Source organism: Corapipo altera, unplaced genomic scaffold (assembly GCF_003945725.1).
Source record: "Corapipo altera isolate COAL_440 unplaced genomic scaffold, ASM394572v1 53, whole genome shotgun sequence".
NCBI classification, from domain to species: domain Eukaryota; kingdom Metazoa; phylum Chordata; class Aves; order Passeriformes; family Pipridae; genus Corapipo; species Corapipo altera.
The window spans coordinates 5,118,229-5,134,277 of record NW_020884900.1 but is presented as its reverse complement, the minus strand read 5'-3'; the positions used below and the strand labels follow the sequence as shown (position 1 = coordinate 5,134,277).

The 16,049-nt window shown below is 38.7% G+C and overlaps 1 protein-coding gene across 2 annotated transcripts; it reads left to right on the top strand.

The window, feature by feature from the left end:
- The first annotated feature begins 5,512 nt into the window (after positions 1-5,512).
- On the top strand, positions 5,513-8,406 carry LOC113950172 (pulmonary surfactant-associated protein A-like). Of its 2 annotated transcripts, XM_027649620.1 has the most exons (4): positions 5,513-5,626; positions 6,218-6,412; positions 7,030-7,107; positions 7,880-8,406. In XM_027649620.1, exons 2-4 carry the CDS (start codon positions 6,265-6,267, stop codon positions 8,254-8,256), a joined length of 603 nt encoding a protein of 200 aa, XP_027505421.1. In that variant the 5' UTR covers positions 5,513-5,626; positions 6,218-6,264; the 3' UTR covers positions 8,257-8,406. The 2 variants fall into 2 exon arrangements, with proteins under 2 accessions (XP_027505421.1, XP_027505422.1); XM_027649621.1 differs by lacking the exon at positions 5,513-5,626 and having other exon boundaries at positions 6,170-6,337.
- The last annotated feature ends 7,643 nt before the right edge of the window (positions 8,407-16,049 follow it).

Here is a 16,049-nt window from a genome sequence, read left to right as displayed (position 1 = left end):
ATCTACTTAAAACTACCACTTAAATTTTAAATATTAGTATTTAAGTAAGTAAATGTCAATAGCAATTTTTGAGTCTTTTACTTATGCAGATTCTTTGTTAGAGCAAGGGGATTGCCTGTCGTAAAAAGGCATCATGTTAGAGAAAGGGGCCCCCACCCAAGGAAAAAAAACCACTACCAACATGGTCTTTTACTATCAGAACCAAATAAGCATATTCATTTACATAGATCTCCAACTAGTTGTGGAGTATTCTATTCCTTTGCTTAATGAGTACTTTATTTCTACCACGTTGGTGTTTTCAAGCTAACTATAGAAATCTCTTGTTAAAATCCTTAATGTGTAAAATCTTAAAAATGGCCTAACACAATATATCATCTATATCTGAACAGATTTAGACTTCAAAACACTTAGGGTTTTTTTATCCAGTTAAGAAAAAAAAGTTGGGTTTTTTTCAGTCAAAAGCTAGTATTTATTACATCAATAAGAAAAGCATCTAGGCTAGCTCTGAGATTCCAATTTCTTTCCATTTTAGCCATTACTACTGAGAAAAGGAAAAAAAACAAATCAAGAACATATATGCTGCTAAAAAATAAAAACACCTCAGATGTGGTGTTTTTCTTTATGAACTGCTAGGCAGCAGTTCCCCCTTTATGGTTCGCACTTGATCTGTAGCATTTCAGGTAATTAAATGAAACAGCTCAGTTATTTTCATAAAATATCCCCATATAACATTGTCCTCAGCTCTTCTCCTGCTGCACTCTGGCCTTCCCCTTCTACCACTCTGAAGCACCTCCTTGTTCTGTGCTCAAGGTCTTGATATATAAAACTGAAGATATCAAAGGGACTTCTGCCAGTTCCCTGCCTTCTTCATAAAAAATTATGTCCACGTTCTTTTGCATGGACTTTCATCTCCTAACTTTCATGAACTTCAGAGAAAAAAAAAAAAGTCCAGTGTCAACCACTATATGTGAAAGAAATAAAATTCCCTAATAAAAGCAATATTCTACAGACAAGCCTGGAATGTGTTCATATCTCATGGGTTTCATACATGGCAATTAAAATCCTCATGTAGGTAGATACTCAGGAGAATGTTGCTTATTCTTTGCAGTTCCACAGAGGAAAATTAACAGAAAAGGTTATTTTTTTTCTTTTAGATAGCTTTTTTTTGTGTTTGTGTATAACCCTATCAATTTATACCCAAAAATGCTGTTTAAAACACCAGAATTTTGGTCTATATTTTGTGAAAGATCTGAATCTTCCATTTACATATTAATGGATTTTTTTTAATGGATGGAGAGGTTGGGCACAAGAAGAAACAGAATAAATTGTTTCTGTGTTCTGTTATGGTAGTATATATAATTTTGATAAAATCTGTTTTTAGAAGTACAAAGAGCAACAATAATCCTTGATTTATAATGACCAGAGCAGGAAAAATCCAGGTTAGTCTTTTTCTCTTAGTTTATAATAATTTGCTACACAAATGCAATGTAAAAGTAAGATGTTTAAATCAGAAAATAAGTTACTCATTGGCTACAGAGGCCAATTTTAAGAATTAAGATCTTAGTATAAGTAAAAGGATGGCAAAAATTCAGCCCCTTTTGAAGGAAATGGATTGTGTCTCACATAAGATAAATTGAATACAATTGTTATTACAGTATATTTAACAGTGAGGCCATGGCCATAAAAATTATGAATATTTATTTCAGAGAGAATTCTCTCTGATGCAGAGTTATATCTTCTTTTATAATGATATAATTTATTTAGTTGTTTTAGCTTAGGAATACTATTAGCAATTTTGAGCACTTAAAAAGCTCACACCAGCTCCCATCAGGCCCTACCACATGTTAAGAAATTAACCTTCAATTACATCAAATGAGAATTTTTCTGTGACTTCCTGATTTTTTCAGAAATTTGATTAAAAAAACCCTCAAAAACAAGCAAGCCCCATGGTTCTTGAGAAAATTGAGTTCATATTCAGCCTTACGTGAACATAACTGACAGGATTGTGACACAGGCTGGCAGAGCTACCTTATCTTGTATTAATTGTGGGCTGTGCCTCTTGCAGGTTTTTTTTAGACCAAGTTTAAAGAATAATTGCGCTACTGTTCTGTTCTTTTCCAGAAAAAAAAAGAACTTATATGGTGGAAAAACACCAGTGCTTGCTGCTGCAATATCCTAGTAGTGCCCCAACCACAAGAAAGGGTAAAGTTTCATCTGTGTTTTCCATTTATTTGCAGTTTTTCTTCAGAAGAACAATAAGTGCAAGTAAGAGAAGAAATATTTGCCACCAGGAAATTTGTTAGCTGGTTTTGAAACCACTCTGAGAAGTGGCAGAAAGACTAATGGCCTTATTACCATGCCTAAGAACCAGAGGAAAACAATGTTCTTGGGAGTATTGTGTAATGGTACAAGAGACATATTTGTCTGGACCTCAGAGTATCTGATTGCAAGTGATAAGTGATTACCAGAAGTTGAAACACATTGTTATAAAATCATATTAACCTCCAGTTATACAAGCATACCTGATTTTAGAGCACAATAGATACAGGATACCTGGAAATTATAGTAGCACCTTAAAAAATGATAAGGGGACTTGGATTTTATTTGAAGTGCCTGTTAGGAAACTAGGGTTTGGCAGAATTTGGCTCGAGGGTGATAATCCAGGTGTGATGCCAGGTGAAACCTGGAATGAAACTTTCACTCATCTCTGCCTTTTTGCTCAGGAGGTGAACAGCACTGGAAGGCAAGGGAACTTTAACCCTTGAGGAGCCTGTGGCAGTGGTTATTATGATAGTAAAGACTTGAGTGAATTTATCCTTCTGCAGATAAAGGAGGACAACAACAAAGTATATGGAATAATAGTTTCATCTGGTTCATAACCATGAGGTTTTGGTTTCTTTCCCAGTAGAATGCTATTTTGCCATCAACAACTATTGAAGAGATGAGATATTGTCTTGCTTTCTATTTGCTATAAAGACAAAACTTGATTTCTTTCTGTGTTTTTCAGCTGCGCTGAGTGACGTATCAGAGACATCTAGTGACCACTTGGATCTTTCATACATAACTTAAGTCAATGGAGCAAGATGACAGCAGCATTTATGTGCACTGATCACAGTGTCTCCAGGTAAAATGAGGACTTTCTGCTCTAAAATGCTGCTTACAATTTTAAAAACATCAAAAACAAAACAAAACCCCCATGTTGAAGTTTGCCATCCCAGGTGTCCATATCTTGCTGAATTATTTGCTTCCTGTTTTTAATGCTTAGCAAAATTAGCCTCAGCTGTCCTCTGAGAAGGGGAGACACCAGGTCTTACATGCTCTGTGCTCTTCCTGATATTTCCAGACAGAAGGGAGCTGCTGGGGGCAGTCTGGTGCTGATTTGGAAAAGAAAATGAAATGCAGAAAACACAGGACAAGACAGGATGGAAACAACAGCAGAGCAGCACAAATATTAATGTAAACAGAAAATATGGGTGGGGTTGGGGGCATGTAAATACAAACAGAAAATAAGGAAAGAATTTTTAATGTTATCTGAGGTGTGACTAACACTATGAAGGAAAAGAACTAACTTTTAGGAAGCTAAGTATACAAAGGAAAGGCCAACAAACAGATTTACTGGAAGGAACAGACAGCCACTTTCATCAACTGAAATTCAACTCCAGTGTCTGTATTTCTCAAACTAGCTAAGAAAGCAGCATTGACCAATGTTTGCTAAGGACAACATTTGTCCTTAGCATGTTTTGCACGTAACCTGCCTACATTGTGCAACACAACCTACTCCCGGAATATCCTTCCTTTGCTTCACTAGCACTGAAATTATAAAACCCTTTAAGATAGATGTGGAAACACAGAAGAAAAGTTGCTTCTCTACTCAAAAATTTTTTGTTCTTTATCAGATCTGTGTCCTTGAATCTTCCTGGGCTTCTGTGATATGTGGCTCAGAGCAAGATCAGAAAATAGTTTACAAGTTATGATAGTTGTATAAAATATTCTATTAGGAAATCACAAGCAAGCATAGCAGAAATACAGGTATATTTAAGTATCTATTTTAGCTTGCTCCATGTTATTAATATGCTGATGAAAATCCAGAGAAGGAGAGTTTATAATGTATCAAAACTACACCAGTTTTTCTCAGGAGTCTATCACAAGAAAAATTCTGTCTCCCTCCAGGTTTCCCAGGCCATGAGTCAGCATGGGAAACCCACTAATGCAGGCCAAACCTCATGCTCTTCTCACATTTACCTAATCTGTGGTTTCTTCCAGGTGCAGTTGAAATGCTAAAGTTGTTCTCACCATGGATGCAAAGGCCAAGGTTCTGCCAGTGACCTTTTCTAGGGCTCATTTAGAACCCAGGTAATGGCTTGTCTCATGTTCTCTCTTTGGTTTTGGTGGTTTTTTTAAAAAAAAACAATTAGAAAACCTCTGCCAGAAGGTTATTAAAAGCATTGCATCAAGCACTCAAAAGCTAAGAAACTTGAAATTTAACATGAAACTTTAAACAAAGGTTACTCATGCAAATTTAAAACAGCCCTCTTCTGTCAAGATATGTACAACTGAGTACTGCTTATTTATTTTTCACAGGACTGGTGCCTTTTCTAGGGTACTCAATAAACAATGCTGCAGGAACTAGTCAGGCATCTGTGGGCACACCACCGAGGACAAAGGACTCTGCATCTGCTGTTGAAGTAAGTATGAATGTGCAGGGCACAGAGCAGAGTGCCTGTGGAGGTGATCCAGTAGCACCTCAGACCAATATGGATACTGCTCACGTTCCCCCTCTGGTCTCAAAGCACTTTATTCCTCAACTCTCTTGGCTGTTAGCCCTGCTGCAACATCAGGATGCTGGCCTGACACCACAAGGATGATGTGACCACATCTGACTTGTTTGAACTGGAGCACAGCCTCAAACAGCTTTCCTGAAAGTTCCCATTAAATAGAACCAACTTTCAGCTGGGAATAACTTTAAAATGCTTGACAAGGCACCAGTGATGTTCCTCATCTTGAGGACTCTGTACTCACAAGGCTGGTGTAGAGCAGCTTTTTCCTTCACTGAAAGGTCATTGTTCTGTTGGAGAAAACTGTGATTTATGATCTATAACCTTCCCCTGGAGTATTCTGTAAGATGTTAAATATGTGCTTCTGTAGCTGTCTCCTCTATGCACTCTGCAAACGTACCATTGATTTTTGCCTTTGCTGCTACAGTTCTGAGATTCTGCTTTGGTCATTATCACTGGTAAGGCCTTGGTCTCTAATGAGAATGATGATTCATATTTTATTCCAGGTGAATTTGTTTTGGCTTATCTTCAGTGACATTTCCAATTTAACATTTACACAGCCATTCTGTGGAAACATCAGGTATTTCAAATATGTATTGAGAAATTGCTTTGTTCTGCTCTAGGTTTGGTGTTTTAAAACGTGTGAAAGTGTTTCTACAAATTAAAAAGGACCTTCAAGTATTTTCCTCACATTTTAAGTATGTTTACCTCTTGAAGAAAATCATATGCAAATTCATATCAGATGACATGTTCTTTGTATTTCCTGTAAGTAAGAAGATTAATCTCAAGTTACATGCCCTATAAATTAGACCATTTAATAAGCCTTTCTTAATTCATATTGGAGCTGCTAGGTAAGTTGAACATCTTTTAATAAGTTTTTGCTTAAATTTCGTTGAATCTATTAAACTATTACAAAATTTTCCATTTCTGATTTATGTCTCAACATTTTTATTATCACTTTCGCCTATTTTTATAGACCATGTCACCCACTGTGAAGATATGTTAAAAATGGATGCTGCAATGGAAGAATGAGCTTTAAAAGTTGTTCCGTTCTTAAACCAATTGATAAAGACAATTTGACCCAGTTTGTCCTAAACCAACTTTCTCTTGCTAAAGCAACTATGTGTCTGTTGCTCTCCTGTAAAATTAAAATTGAAACTATAGCTTTTTCCATGGGGCAAAATGGCATATAATGATATCTGTTGTACAAAGAAGAGCTCTGAAAGGGATGTTTTGGGTTTTTGCTCTGTGGACTTTTGTAGAGTAGCAGACTGTCTTTTGGAAAAATATTTTAATGATTTGAAATAAGCTAATTTTATAACTGCATTAATGGCATTCATGTCACTGTAAGCAAAGCTTAACATACAGAAAACTTCACACCCAGACAGCAAAATTCTGAAACATTTTCCCCCTTTTTCTTTTTTTTTTTTTTTTTAATACAGGACTCTACAGTGGAGAGACAACCAGTCTGTTTTACCTTTGGCTTTAAATGATGCTGTCTCCACAGCTGTTCCACAAAATCTTAGGAGTAGCTTTTTTCCTACTCCCATTATGTACCCAAGGTACATCTGCAGGATTTCTTTCAAATATTTTCAAGTATTTGACTGGAGGTGGAAGAGATGAAGGATTTATACCAAGTACGTAAAGTTACCATCTCTATTTTTATCTGCTGTGTTCCATTTTTATGCTTGGTAAACTCAGTGCTATCTTGCATAATCTGATGTGGGTTCTACTTGAGAGAAAATAATCAGATCTTTATTAATTCTTTGTATGAAGTAAGATGTCTAAATCTCTCCTATTTAATGATGCAGTGGTTCAATCCACAAAGAAAAGGTTATAATTTTCCATAGCAGCAGGAACTTGCTGCGAAGTGCTTAGGCTGGAGATGCAAGAAAGTGCTTGAACAGCTTAAAGAATTCTATCAAGGATTCAGTCCCTAGACAGTTAAAAGTCAGCTAAACCTACGGCACAAATGCCAGTGTTTTAAGTGGAATGGCTCAATCACTTAGAGGGAAGACTAACTCAGTTTACCAATTCCAGTTTTCCATAAACAGGTAATTGCCAGGAACGTATCCCCTATCCTTACAAAGATCAATGTATAAAGATATCCCCTATTTAAAACACAGCAGTAAACTAAACTATGTCAAACATTTTAAAAGTTCACATTCATTTTCCATGATTAACCTGTGCTTTATCTTGAAAGCCAAGACTCAAACTATAACACAAAGCATATAATAGCTGCTTTTGTTCATAGCTTCCATACCAGTGGCTGATGATGAAATGGGAGACATTAATCATCAATTGGAACGTCGGATTTCCAGACTGGAAGGAGGTATTTTATCTGCCTCTACTTTCTGCTGTAACTTGATTAGTGGGATAGACAAGATGAGCAAAAATGGCTTCTTAGGAAAAAGGCAGTATTTTCTCCAGTTTTGTTGCATTCTATTTATATCCTGTTTATATCATGCATGATAACTCTCAAATGGGGGGATGGGGGATTAGATTTTCATAGTTAGTGGGGGATGCCTGGGTACCAGTTCTGAAGTAGGAGTGCAAGCAAGTCAGAAATGAAACAGATTAAAACCCCTGCCTATGCTGAACTGCTCCATGGGCACCTCATGCTCCCAACAGACAAATAAACTGAACACTGAAAACATACCAAAACAATCACAATTAGATCACATCACTCAAGATCCTACTCACTCAAGCACATAACACCAAATGTCAAGGACATCTGTATACTGCAAACCATCTCAGAGTCTTAGAGAGAGTCTCAAAGAAAGTCATATACTTCTTCCAAATGTAGAATTCCTCACTTCCTTCCCTCCTTCTCCAACCTGTTTTGTGCTTCTCCTGTTTCACTGACTGTGTATTTATGTGCTTCTTCCCTTTTTCCCTTCTCCTCATTTTCAGATTTCTTCTGGCTTTTGGGGGTTAAATTTTTTCCTTCCTTTTTTTTAGCTTTGATTTCAAGTTCACCTTTCCTTTATCTTTTCCTGAGTTTAATCTAAAATTATGGAGGAAAATAGCAGGAGTTAAAATTGGCAGTGAAGTCACCACAAAACAATGCGCAACAGTTTAACAGCTTTCACTTCATCTTACAGTCCTCCGCTTGGAAAAGATGATAACGGCATCTGGAGGAAAAATATTTGCTATCAGTGGGAAAAGGGCTGATTTCAATACTACGCTGCAAAAATGCAAAGAAGCTGGAGGGTCTATTGCTGCTCCGAGGAACCCGGGCGAGAATGATGCCATTCAGTACTTTGTGAAAACTTTTAATACCTACGCCTACCTAGGGGTAAAGGAATCTCTTATTCCAGGCAAATTCCAGTTTCTGGATGGTACAGAGCTGAGCTATACTAACTGGCATTTAAATGAACCTTCTGGCAAAGGGGAGGAGGGATGTGTGGAGATGTACACTGATGGCACTTGGAACGACAAAAGGTGTAACCAGAATCGCCTTATTGTCTGCCAGTTTTAGTGCTTCCCTTGCTGCTCTCTGGCAGGCTTTCTGGAATATGCTTCTCTCTTGGTTGTCTCTTCATTTGTAGCTAGTGAACTCAGACAATGCAGCATGAAAAAATAAAATTCACTCTTTCCCAGCCTGATTTATCTTTTAAACAAATGCCAGCTATAAAGAGGAAATTGTTTATAACAAAACCAGTGGCCATTTTGCCTGTTTTATTATTCATTACCCACTGAGTCTCTTAATACTACTGCCTGTGGGTTTCTACTGCTGTTAGACTGCTAATTTATTACAAGACCAAAAAGTAGATTTCTTGGGCACATACCTAAAGTGACCTGCAGCCAAAAGATTTTCCAGCACCCCTTGACCCATGAGCCTCAAAGTTGTGTGTATTTTGATCCCTTTCTGTAAGTTTCCCTTACCAAAACTACCTGTACAGGCACTCCTGCTACCACTATTGTTGCTCAGCCTGTGTTTCCTTGGCCACTCTCACCCACAACAGGTCCCTTGAAGGAAGACATGAGCACTGCTGAGAGGGTGACACAGAGCCATGAGCACACAGAGGACTCACTCACCTTACATTTCCCATGGGAAACTTTGGAGTCAGCAGGTCTTTAGCCTTCATATACCTCAAAAATGGTGGCCAGAAGCCACCCATCCTGAGCCCCTTCAGCAACTCGTAATCCCTTTCTGACTCAAAGGAGTGAGCCCAAGGTTCCATGCCACAGGGGATGTGTGTGGAAGAGAACACACAGGAGCTAACAGGTTACCATGTGGTTTAGATCAGTAGAGCCATGACAAAGCCAATTTCTTTAAGCTAGATTATACCAAGATTCAGGGACAACTAATTTTGGGCACCACAATGCTGTTTGTCAGACCCTCACTGAGATCCCCAGAAGGGCTAAGTGTGATGGATACCTACCCTGATGAAGCAGCCAATACCCCACACTCCTTGCAGAAGCTGCTCAGAGCCTGCACCTTCCAGCTCAGGCTAAAGGCTCTGCCTAAGCTCCACGACATGGCACAAAGGCTGGTTGAGTGCCTGGGCATGCCTCTGTACACATAAATCCAAGTGCCAGGCCATCAGTCACACTCACTCGCACTGTGTTAGTTCCAGCTTGGTCATGGACAGCTGAGCAAGGAAACGTTGCCCTCTGTGTGACAGGGAGACAGAAGAGTCAAAGTATGAAGGTAACTGGGGAGGGAAGGCGTGCTCACAGCTGGTGTGAACCCAGGGGCCGACAAAAGGGTTGCTTGAGCCTCGTAGCTGTAATTCCAGAGCAGCAACTTACCATGCACAACATTCCTGCACTGGCTTAAATTCAGTTACTGAATTATTTTGAGCACAAGGTCTTGCCACCTGCTCTGTGACAAGGCATGGCTCTTCCTGGCCACAATTTAGCCCTGTGTTTGATGTCAGGGCCTGTAAATCGTTCTTGCCGTTATTCTCTGCAAGCTAAGCAATTTATCTTGCAGGTATTTACTTAGGATGATAAATGCAACAGGGCTAACTTCAAACCAAGACACCTTTCTGTGTGAACAGTTTGGTGCCTGCAGGTGGTCTACCTCCACAGGTTACTTAATTATTCACTCCAGCAGTATTCAAATCCTTCCTCACAATGCATACTAAATAGGACCATGTTTCCAAGAGCTGTAAAGTTATCTCAACATGTGCAAAGATAAAACTTACGTGAGGAAAGTCCTCAGTTTATCCATGCATGTGTTTAGTATGTAAGGAGATCTGTAAGATGTTAACTAATGCCTTGTTTCTGGACAACATAGCCAAAATATAAACTGCTGAATGCCATATCATCTGAGGTGTAGGTAGGCTGCTGTATTAATCCAGCTGAAAGGTACATAGAGGGGAAGTGAGGATTCAGGAGCCCACAGGCACTGTGTCACTTTCTAACTCTATTCTGACTCACGAATGTTTTACAGCTCACCAGTACCTGCCTGCACCCACTAGCTCACCTGTCCATGTCCTCAGCCTTGCGTGACTCCTGTTGTGAAACCAGCTCTGCCATGAGCACAAGGAAACAGGATCGTGGACATCGCCTCGTATAGTAGTTTTCCACTCATATTCCAATAAAGCTTAGGAAGTTTACGATGATTAACATCATCCTGAGAATGAATTTGGATGCACACCCCACCACCACCAAACATTTAAAGCCAAGGTAAGTTTTTTTATTTTATCCTTCTTATCTCCAGAGATATTTGCAGGTGTCTGAAAAAGTGGCTGCCTTCAGTGTTAGTCTAATGAATATGTGCCACAGAAGAAATGTTCCATCACCACGCCATCTTTGGCCATTTCCCCCATGGACTCCCAGGGAAGAGGGTAAAGGACTTTGTGTGTTACTGCACAGCTGCAGATGCTAAGCCTGTTCAGACACTGTAGCTACTTGTGGTTCTAGGTGAGGACATAAAAAACCTCAAAGCAAATATTTGTCATCTTGCCTGACACTGTCACCTCCAGCTCACAGCAGGCAGGACTGGAAACAGCAGTCTTGGCCTGAAAAACAAATTGGTTCAAGATTTGGGCACTGAATTTATTTCCTAAATCTGAATGAGAGGGAAGTATAGCATCCTCTGATTTGTAGAAAGACCCAGGCTGCAGTTTGTCCTTCACACCTTCCCTTGTCAACAAGCAAGGGCCAGATGCAGTACTGTGCTCAGGCAGGAGGGCCAGTTCTCAGGGACTGTGTAATGCCATCTCCACAACAGCATGGACCAGAGCCAGAGCTGGCTTAGCAAAGCCTCTGAAAACGTTTCTACGTGCTCTTTGCTCTGTACAATAGATACTGCGGCAGCCTGAGCATAGCTGTGATTTTTCAAATATGTAAATAAAGCTAAGCTTGTAAGTAGCAAAGTAGGTTGTAGAACGTGCATAGAGACATGGGTGTATGAACCCCTTGAATTTGCAGTGACCTTCATCTCTGAAGCTGCATGTGCTATTCATCATCATCATCATCATCATCATCATCATCATCATCATCATCATCATCATCATCATAATAATCAGTCAGAATATGAGTTAATCAGATTACTCACTTCTGAGTAAATAAAATGATTTATACGGAAAGCCCAAGGGGTTTCCTGGCAAAAAACAGGCCATCAATTTACACTACAAGTGACTATCTCCTAAAGCAGCTTATGCATGTGGGAACAGCCAGCTATTGTTTTGCCGATTCTGAGCAAACTGCAGTCAAGGCAGGCCGGCTTCATCAGTTGTTTGGAAACGATTGTGCCACTTTAAGAACACCAAGTGGGAGGCAACACAAGCACCACTGAACAAACAAGTACCTGTGTACGCTGCTGCGCTCACCTGAGCCTCACACAGGTGAGGGGACGCTGCCCTCACCCTCCCTTGTTCCTTCTGCAGATCGAACACCTCTAACACATGCCCTTGCTGCCTGAGAGTGGAGGATGGACACCCAAAAGAAGCAACACGATTTTTTGTGCAAGACACCTCGAAGACACTGAGAAGGTAAGAGTAGATAGAAAAGATCTGAATACCTACAGGGTCACACAAGTTTTAGAGAGAGCCAGAACTTATTTCAGGTAGTCAAGTTGAGAAAGGTGAAAAAATTCAACACAAATTCAACTGCTTGATGGCCTTCCTGCAAAAATAAAGGGATAGTTAAATTATTTCTCATTTGGTTAAAAGGTTGTCAGCAGGGAAGATATGAAGAAGAAAATATAGAGTTGCTATTCATATAATTTATTTTAAGTTCACTAATATCAAAATAGTTTGCTAAATTGTTAGAATTATGTCTGCAAGTAAATTGCATAGGGCAATCATTTTTTCTCCTTTTAAACTTAGCAGACGTTCAGTGTGCATAAGTTATTCAAACATGTTTAAAGTCTAAATATTTCAGAACAGGAAATGTCTGTTTGACTTACACGTAGGTAACTCATCTCTGCTACACATTCAATAATCAGAAAAATAATAGACATATGTCAGAATGTGTTATCTGACATTAGACAAAATACAAAAGTCAAAACCTTTGTGTCCAGAAAAGTGTGATTGATGATTCCTTTAAATAGCAGCTGAGAAAATTCTCTTGCATTTTAACTTTTATTGTAATCACCTGCTTCCTTTGGAAATGAGGTGAAACTAAAGGCATGATCAGCATAATACCAACAGTGTGCTATACTACTTTTACCTTATTAAATATTCTCTGTCTTCATCATAACTTTCTTTTTCAAAATCTTCTCCCAGGTTTCACATATTTCATTTCTTCACCCAAATTTCATATTTTTTTTAAGTATTTTAAGCTATATCTTTGTCCTGCTGTGACTTTACTCACAGGAAGCTAAATATACACAGATTTTACTTAATTAGACTAAACTACAGCATGTTTTATAAAGGCTGAAATCCTGTATAAATGAATACTGAACTATTTACAATTAGCACCGAATTCAAGTGTTATTTGTAGAGGGAGATATTTATAACAAACAATTTCAATGAAATTTCTTTTAATATTTAATGATTCTGAGAATTTTCATACACTCTTGGTTTGAAAGGTTTAGCCCTCTAGAGATCAAAGCAGCATCATTAGATCTTTCTAAGGTTTTATATAGTTGAAATGCAGCCTTTTCTCTTAGGTATCAAACTCATTAATTTGATTTCTGGCTCTTATAGGAAGGAGTTTTAAGTGACGCTTTTAACTTGCAGTATAGTTATCTCTTGATCATCACCCTGATTTCAAGTCCATGATTGTGCCAGACATCCACGTTTCAAAACTTTTCATGTTCCTACTATTTCCTACCTCTACTTGTAACACAAGAAGTGGCAGAGAAATTCACCTTTCTGCAGGTACACGAGATTACAAGGCACACTATGGACATTGCAGCAGCAATGACCTCCCTCTTCAGAAAACAAATCATGTGTAATTATCTCTAACTATTAATAGGAAGTTGGCAGTTAAGTTAGAGAACAAGTACACAGTAGCACTTGCTTTCCCCCACTTGAAGGCTAAATATTTAAATCACTGACTGCGTGGAAAATGAAGCAGAACTGTTGCTGGTTTATGCCTCTTGACTTGCTTTTCCATTAAAATAATTATGTGCCTGGGAGAAGAATGTTCACACCTCTGCAAAACAAGAAGTGTTCTGCAGCTCCAGTTGTGCTAAAGCACCTGGGAGTTCATCTTTGTATCTCAGTGAGCAGCTCTCATATGCAGATAATATGAGAGCTATAAGCCCTGTTTGTAGAAGATACTGGAATTTCAATAGTAAATACCTGGCTTTATTTAGCTTACTTAATTAGCATAATTTAGTGGAATTGGTGACCTATTAAAATATCAAAGATTGTAGAATCAGTTGAAGGAAAGAAAAGGAAAAGGAAAAAGGAGAGGGAAAGGAAAAGGAAAACAGAAAGGAAAAAGGGAAAAGGAAAAGGAAAAGAAAAGGAAAAGGAAAACGAAAAGGAAAACGAAAAGGAAAGAGCCATCCCGAATCGGCAACCAAGGAAAGGGAGTTGTTCCCAAGGCCAGAAGGAAAACCCACCAGGAGGGTAAGAGCCCAGGCTGGCTAAAGCAAACAGATATACACAGATCATAAGTCCCATTTGGAAGAAAATAATCCAGTGTCCCTCTTTACAGCCTCAGACTCTTGAAATGGAGGAAATAACGGTGGAAACAATCCTGGCCCCGTGGCAAATCCTGCTGGTGATCCTCGCCGCAGTGCTGACCATGAGTCTCCTCATGCTCCTGCCCCCCGCTGCCGTGGTGCTCTGGAGGATGAAGCGTGTGCCGCAGATCTCCCTGCACGGCTCGGTGTGAGCCAGCCCTGCGAACTGCTGCCACACCACCCATCCCTGCAGAGGATGGTTCAGAACGATCACATCTCTCAGGATCACTCTTTCTGCCTAAGATCCACCCAAAAGCAGTGGGTTTACCAATCTATTGCTGCTTAGTTCCTGTGAGTAGAGGATGTGTGTAGTTTTGTCGTCGTGAACTACAGTTCTGAGCACTTTGCCTTTCATTTTTTGGCTATATTTTAATTACTGTTATTGGCTCAGTTCCTAGACTGAGTTCTTCTCTTGTGTTATAATGACCTGAAAGAGAAGCAAGCATAATGCAGCATTGTATTTCCTTAATTAATATCAGGAAAGCCTCCTGTTTATAGTTACACTGTAAATATTACCAAAGCCTTCTAGCTGAGATGAGTGACAGTTATGCAAGTGAACTTATCAAAAGCATGTAGGATACTCTAGGGAGGTAGTACTTTAGTCTGGTTGTATTGCAGAACCTAAAAAATAAATAATCAGAGAATGATGCAATAAATAAGCATCTTGTGCTTCTTTTGACTGATCTGAAAATTTACTTGGCTAAAATGTTCTTAATGTCTTTACTTCTATATGAATTTTCTTCTCTCTGCAACATCCAAGTGCCAGAACACAAAGCCCCCCCCCATCCTGGAGCAGGAGCATGAGGGATGGCCCAATGCTCAGATGTGCCCGGCCAGACACCAACGTGAGGTTAATGCAAACATACAGCAACTGTTTGCCTGAAATAAATTATGCAAATTTACTCTGGGAAATAATGTAATTAAGTTTACTTTAGTTTTTAACTGTCTTGTAGAGGCTTATTGGGTCAACCTCCCTTTCTCATATATAAATAATAACTTGGATGGTGGGCATAGAACAAAACTATTTCTCTGTAAGTTTTTGGAAAAAAAACCCAAAACCAACAAAACACCCAGCAACTCAATCTCCAGCTTAATATCAAATTTATGACACATCATATTAAAGCTTTCCAGCCTAATTCTTCCACATTATGTGATGCTCATTATCAGGATTTCTGACACACAGAATTAATTTAATAAATTAATTTAATTAAACAGATTTAATAGTTTCTGATAGTTTACAAGAGCATGTGTTTGATTTCCTTACAGAATACAATATTAGTTTTCTTTTTTTGGTTGGTTTAGAAAGTCACCAGAATAGATTAATATAATTGAGAGAAAAAATATTTTTTAACACCAGTTGAAAAAATATACTAGAAACTGCTCCAGATATTTTAGTTGAGCATCAGCTGTTAATGAACTGGCTGAAAAGACTCAAAGCCATTACAATTTCATTTGATAGAGATCATTTGTTTGACAGAAATAAACAAACCCACCAGTGATTCAAAAGTCATTGCTTTTCTTTAAGACTACAGCACTTTTGTCTCCAACACAATGACCTAAGTTACTGCTGCATGGTTTATAAGCAGCCAAAGCAGCCAAATCATCCCTTTGCTGATGTAATTATCTGCTCTATTCATTGTCATATGACTGTCTGCTCCTGGGCCTAAAAGCAGCTGCTGTTTTCTTTTGCTTGTAATGACTGGATTTTAAGTCTGAAATATAAGCATGTAAATATATATCTGAATCATTTATCCAATTAATGATGTAAAGGTCAATTATACATCATGTAGCACAAAACTATGCTGTCTGTGTCTGAGAGATTGACAGGAATAGGAAAAAGGTAAAGAAGGGAAAGGAAACACAAACAGATGAGCTGTCTGTCTTCAGATCTACAGCTTCAGTGTTTGCTCAACAGAAGAAAATTAAAATATAACTCTTAATACAGGTTCCACTGAAAACCAAGCAATAACTAAGCTTCTTGTTTACATTTCGTAATAATTCATATGCACATCTCTTTGGCAGCTACAGCTCCACAAATTAACTGGATTATCAGGGCTAAGCTGTTTTTGGTCTTCACTTGCCCCAAGTGCCAGGCAGACAATGGACAGGTTCTCTGCTGGTGTTCTAAACCCCAGTCAGGCAGGCACATGAGTAAAGAATTGCATCCCTACAGCCAG

Coding starts and splice junctions, on each gene's coding strand:
- LOC113950172 (XM_027649620.1), top strand. CDS start 6,265: ATGATGCTGTCTCCACAGCTGTTCCACAAAATCTTAGGAGTAGCTTTT. Junction 6,413..7,029: donor AGATGAAGGATTTATACCAA/GTACGTAAAGTT, acceptor TTTTGTTCATAG/CTTCCATACCAGTGGCTGAT. Junction 7,108..7,879: donor GATTTCCAGACTGGAAGGAG/GTATTTTATCTG, acceptor TTCATCTTACAG/TCCTCCGCTTGGAAAAGATG.